The sequence below is a fragment of the Natator depressus genome, chromosome 1, assembly GCF_965152275.1.
Source record: "Natator depressus isolate rNatDep1 chromosome 1, rNatDep2.hap1, whole genome shotgun sequence".
Lineage (NCBI taxonomy): Eukaryota > Metazoa > Chordata > Testudines > Cheloniidae > Natator > Natator depressus.
In genome coordinates, this window is record NC_134234.1 from 269526029 (window position 1) to 269532028 (window position 6000).

A 6000-nucleotide genomic window follows, 5' to 3' on the forward strand; every position below is an offset into this window, starting at 1 on the left:
GCTTTGAATATTTTAGAATTGAAACCTAAAATTGAATCCATGCCCAAACAGACAGCCGATGCAAAGAAGTGGGAACCCAAATTTCCCCCTGCCCACCTTGGACAACTATTGAGCCATTTCTTTCTGCTTTAGTTGCATGCAGAAGATCAGCTCCTTCCCAAAATAAAACTAAATTGGAGTAGTTCAAGTGTGATGTCACGAAGGCATACATCACAGCGATCAGATCACCAGAGATGGCTGCAGACTTGTAACATTCTCAAAATGGCAGTAAGTCTGCCATATCCATGGCTGCTAAGTGATCTTTATAATCTGCCCTGGTCCAAGAGGGGGTTATAAAGGAAAAAAGCAAGTGGGAGAAATACAGATACTAACCTTTAAAAAAAAAAATCTCCAATGTACAACTAGAATACTATATTCTTGACTATGTACAGTGTTGATGCGTATAAATTAGTGGTTCTCAACTCCGGTCCATCACTTGTTTAGGGAAAGCCCTGGCGCGCCAGGCCGGCTTGTTTACCTGCCGCGTCTGCAGGTTTGGCCGATCATTGCTCCCACTGGCTGTGGTTCGCTGCTCCAAGCCAATGGGGGCTGCAGGAAGTGGCACGGGCTGAAGGATGTGCTGGCCACCCTTCCCGCAGCCCCCATTGGCCTGGAGCGGTGAGCCACGGCCAGTGAGAACCACAATTGGCCAAACCTGCGGACACAGCAAGTAAACAAACCGGTCTGGCCCGCCAGGGACTTTTCCTGAACAAAGGGTGGACCAGAGTTGAGAACCACTTGTATAAATGTTATGGATTATCTGATAGTAACAGCTAGCAAAACTATACTGAAAGTTCTGTACACTGTATCCTTTATAAACTCTCTCTCCTAAATTTATAATATTCACTTGTGAGAACTTGCTGCAGGTTCAAGCTTTGCAGGCAAGGTCTTGACTGGCAAACAACTTTAAAATAAACTACATTCCAAATGCCAAATTTTAGACTCTGGTGCTTAACATTTGGGCATCTAAATCTCTATTTAAACACCTAAATCTCTTTTTTACTGATCTGGTCCAATTCCTATGGAAGTCAGTGTAAAGATGCCTGTTCATTTCAATGGGATTTAGATCCAATTTTTAGCTAACTACTGGTTGATTTGCCGAAATCAAGACCTAGCGCCCCAACTTTGAAAATTAGACACTAAATCAATTCAACGATATAAGTTCTAGGAATTTATATTGGTCATGAGCAGGATCTTTTATAAATTAAGATGTATTTTACAATTCTCTAATTTGAAAATATATCCAGTTTTAAATTATTAGTATTTTGGAGGATGAGAGGTAAAATTTCAGAATTTTCTCCTACCCTATTTTCAGCTTATAGGGTCATTTCACAAGACTTAAAGAACCGTTAGAGAAGCAGTTACAATTTTAACTTCTTGTGTATTCTGTTTTCTTTTGTAATCTAATGGATATTACAAGGCTAATTTGTGTAAGAACAAAATGTGGCTGCTATCATTAGTTTATTTTGGGGAAAGATATATGAGGCATTAAAAGAATGTGACTCTTGGCATCTTGATAGAGCCAGGTAAAGTTGATGTGAGTGACCATCTGGTGACTGCTGACTTTGCAGCCTTTTCTCGCAAGAGAGTGCCATTAGAACTCCTGAGGGTGCAAAAAAAAAAAAAACAGAAATAAAGCAGCATGAAAGGAACTGATACTGTCACTGTGATCTTGAGGCAATGCTCATATATCAGCATTGTTTGATAGTTTAATCTTCTCTCTCTCCCTCAAATTCAGGTTGTGTGTACCCTTTCAACCTTTTCCTCCTCTTGTTCTTTGAGGAAGTCAGTTTCCCAGGAAGATGTAGCTGAATGAGTAACTAAAAACTATCTATGGGTGTTTTTTCATTGTATAGGATACCTTTCTCTTTTATTAAAGAAAGAGTTACATTGACTTTAATCTCCAGTAGTAAAGCCTCTAATCCCTCAGTCATACTTACCCAAGATGTAGTAGTTGGTGTTGACATCATCTGTGAGGATTGCTGAATTTTCTCCATATACTGTGAACTTTTGTTCCCTCATATATCTGCCACAGCCAAAATTCTCTCATTGGTGAGAATGAATGGATGTGATATAAAATTGGACCTTATACAGAAAGCAAGACTGACTCTTTTGTATGTGCTTATGTATGTGCCAATATATTTTTGAAGCATAAAAAAACAGATCTTTATACCTTCCTTTCTCTATGATTCCAACTAAATGAAGTCAAGGACAACTGGCTCTTCAAATGGAGTTTCCACATTCAAAGATGATATGAGCAGTGAAGATCTGCGGTATCGTCCTGCTTTGTTCTCACCAACAAGCTCAAGAAGGAGGCTGGAAGACAAGGTTGAACCAGCTGTGTGTACCGTGGACAAGCGCATAGACATCTCGCCAGCTTTGGGTAATGCTTTAGAGCACATTGTGGAGCAGCTGGATGTTTTGACTTTAGTGAGTATGCAATGGACTAGTAACACTTCCTTAATTAATATGGTAATTCCCTCATTACTGGGTAAAAAACCTGGAGCCACACTCATAACCCAAAGTATTAAAATGTGTGGGCTGACTTTACAGATGGCTAGAGCCCTCCTGAATTCTTTCAATCTCATGAAATGTTGGCCATGTGAATTAAATTCATTAACGTCAACGTAGAAGGTTATTTAAAAAGCTTTTTCCTGTTATGCAACTGCCAATGGCATTTTAAAACTTTGAAAGGCTATTGTTATATTTTTAACTCTTTGGCTGGGGAAGTTGGGATTTTTCAGTAGTAACTGCTAATGTTGACTTACCAGAAGCCTGCTGTTGACTAGAGAGTGTTAGATTCCAGCTTGAACAATCATGCTCTGGGAGAGGATGAACAAGATAAGAAAGGCAGAACAGTTGAGAGAAGAGCATCCCCATCTTTTGGTAGTTCCAGGACTATAGAGATTTTCAGCTTGAGGGCTCCAGGTTGTAGGTATCAAGATGGAGTCCAGGCACTGGCATAATTCAAAAAATCATTGTGAGACAGAGCAAATACCAGCATTAATCAATGGCTTCTAATTCAGTTGAAAATTCTCAACATTTCCTCTCAGTAACTCAGCTCCAGCCAATTTATATTTAAGGTATTGCACTTTACTTGGTAATTTATTAAAAGTGTGCCTAATTGAAATGGGGTAATCAGATAAATGTAGTGAAAGAAATGCAGAGAGAAAATGCTTAATTTATCAGAAGAATCAAAAGGGCTATTAGTTAATTGTGGAATAATGTAGATTAAAGCAGAGCTGTCTAGAAAGTTACCTTTCTAGAAATAAAGTGAATTCTTGGAGGATGCCTTTTTATTTAGTACTTAAAAAAAAACAACTTTGTTTCTGCAGTGCTCATTTTTATAGCTGGAGACCCAAATAATATGTTCCGTTAATGGATAATATTTTATTTTATTTATATTAAAGCTTGTGTAAATGAATAATTATCCTGGGATACAATACCTTCCAGTAAGTTTTGTTGAGGCAGGTTTATGCCTTTTGACAATCTTCTTAGTTAAAAAGCCATAGTATTAATTTTGGGTTTAAACGGTAGACTATCTGAAGCCAGTATGGCATTCATAGTATTTTGTTGTTCAGTATAAGCCACTGTTTTTGTGTGTAAAGCATTGTGTACATTTATGATATTGCAGAAATATTTTAAAAATACATTACTGTCCTCTTCTTGCAGACTATTTCAATCCTGGAGCAGCGACTGACTTTGACCGAAGATAAGCTGAAAGAATGCTTAGAAAATCAACACAAAATGTTACTTCAAGCCAGGCAAGGAGAATAAAAAGTACAAATGTAGTTGATCTGTACTGATGAATATGTTTCATACATTCTCAGGGAACTAATAAATGATGTCTTATTTAGTCTCACAATGAGCAAAAAGCAAATTTTGTCTGTTATTTTAACCTGTTCCTTTCAGGAGAAAAAAGTGAATAAGCACATTTTAAAGATCAGTGGCAAGCTAACATTTCGTTAACATATTTAATAAAATGTAGTTTAGCAGAAGATTAATACAATTTTAAAACACATTTTGGGTGACTCTTTGACATCCATAGAGTGAGGATTTCACTCTTTATTTTGTTTGTTACCTCTCAACCTTTTATCCTCATTACATTCTACCAGTTTGGCAGCCTATACTTCAATACTTCTATAAAAGCACTGAACAACAAACTATGCAATTTTAGATGGAAAGCGTTTATTGTGAAAGGAGGTAATGCAGCTTTTTCAACCTAAGTGAGACTTACTTCAAATAAAGTTGCCTTAAGAACAGCAGGTAGAAATTGTACACATAGAGAAATGACAAGACCTGCCCAACTGCTAAGAAATTGCAGGGGGATTTCAGGGAATTCCATTTTTTAAGGTTAAACAGATTTTTGATGACAAATATGAAAATAAAGTATTTTAAGTTTTTATCCAGCACTTGAAGCTGTACAAATCCAGTTGTAAGTAAGGCCTTATTTTGTATTTCCATTCATTATATATGCCATTAAAATGTAATTTTCCTATTTAAGATCAGCATTGAAGCAAAATTAAGTTTAATATTTTTGAAAAATACCAAACATCAAAGTAAAACTAGCCCTATACTGTAAACCTTTAAGGCCCTGATCCTCCAAATACTTCTGCAGTGCAAAACTTTATGCATTACAAGTAGTCCAATGAAAAGCAGTTAAAGAAACATAAATTAAGCACCTCTGTAAGCCAGTGCAGGATTAGAACCTAAGAGAGTGAGGATTTCTACAATCCTAGTTTGCATTTTAAAGCTTGGATGCATGTGTAAATATTGCTGGTTTGATTATTTTTAATAAAGAGAAGAAGGCAGAAAGGAGACTTTTATTGTAAACATGAATTGCCAATCATTAGAGAGGGATAAATTCTAGCTTCTCTATGATATGAAACTTTTACTTTTTCTTTACATCTTCCTGGTGTCATTAAATGGCAGTTGCAGAGCATCTCTCCTGTAAAATTTACAATCAAAATTGAGCAGTCTTTCCTTTCTGCAGCTTCGTGCTTACATTGTGAATTTGTATTTTGCATAAGACAAAGTGGAGATCATATAAATAATGCAAATTAAGACCTCAGGTGTGCAACTGAATCTATATAGCTCAGTGGTCACCAACCCGTCGATCGTGATCGACTGGTCAATCCTGGAGACTTTCCCAGTCGGTGTGGTGGTGCATCGGGGCTGCCTGCCTCTAAGGCAGGCTTCCTGCCTGCTGTGGCCCCACGCCACTCCCGGAAGCGGCCAGCACGCCCCCACGTGGGGGAGGGGCAGGGGTCTCCGCGCACGGCTCCTGCCTGCAAGCACCATCCCCGCAGCTCCCATTGTCGGGAATGGGGAGCTGTGGCCAATGGGAGCTGCGGGGGCGGTGCCTTCAGAGAGGGGCAGCACACTGAGCCACGTGACCCACAGGGTCTGCAGAAGTGCATTGGCCCCTTCCGGGAGCAGCATGGCCACATGGTGCGCTACTGGCTGGTAGGGTGGTGTGGTGGCCCAGCTCGTGATGGGGAGGAGGTGCTGATGTGCCTGAGTGGGGCCAGGGCAGGCAGGGAGCCTGCCTTAGCCCCACTGTGCCACCAACCGGGAACCACCCGAGGTAAGTTCCCCCCAGCGGGAGCCCGCACCTAAACCCCCAGCCCTGAGCCACATCCTGGAGCCACCACTCCATACCCCCTCCTGTACCCCAAACCCCAGCCCTGACCCTCCTCCCAGAGCCAGCACCCCATACCTCCTCTTGCACTCCAACATTCTTCCCCAGCCCGGAGCCCCTCCTGCACCCAAACTCCCTCCCAGAGCTTGCACCCCTCACCCCCTTCTGCACCTTAACCCCCTGCCCCAGGCTCAGCCCAAAGCCCTCTCCCACACTGCAAACCCCTGGGCCCCAGCCCAGAGCCCGCACCCTGTCCCGAACCCCAACCCCCTGCCTCAGCCCGGTGATAGCGAGTGAGGTGGGGAGAGCGAGCAATGGAG

General features: G+C 41.0%; 1 protein-coding gene across 1 annotated transcript in view; it reads left to right on the top strand.

The window, feature by feature from the left end:
• Positions 1–4301, top strand: part of POC1B (POC1 centriolar protein B) — a 100751-nt gene extending 96450 nt beyond the window's left edge. Inside the window, exons 11-12 of the mRNA XM_074941921.1 lie at positions 2245–2469; positions 3712–4301. Of these exons, the coding sequence (XP_074798022.1) occupies positions 2245–2469; positions 3712–3816 (330 nt within the window). The 3' untranslated portion in view covers positions 3817–4301. The remainder of the gene's footprint in view (positions 1–2244; positions 2470–3711) is intronic.
• Positions 4302–6000: the final 1699 nt, after the last annotated feature.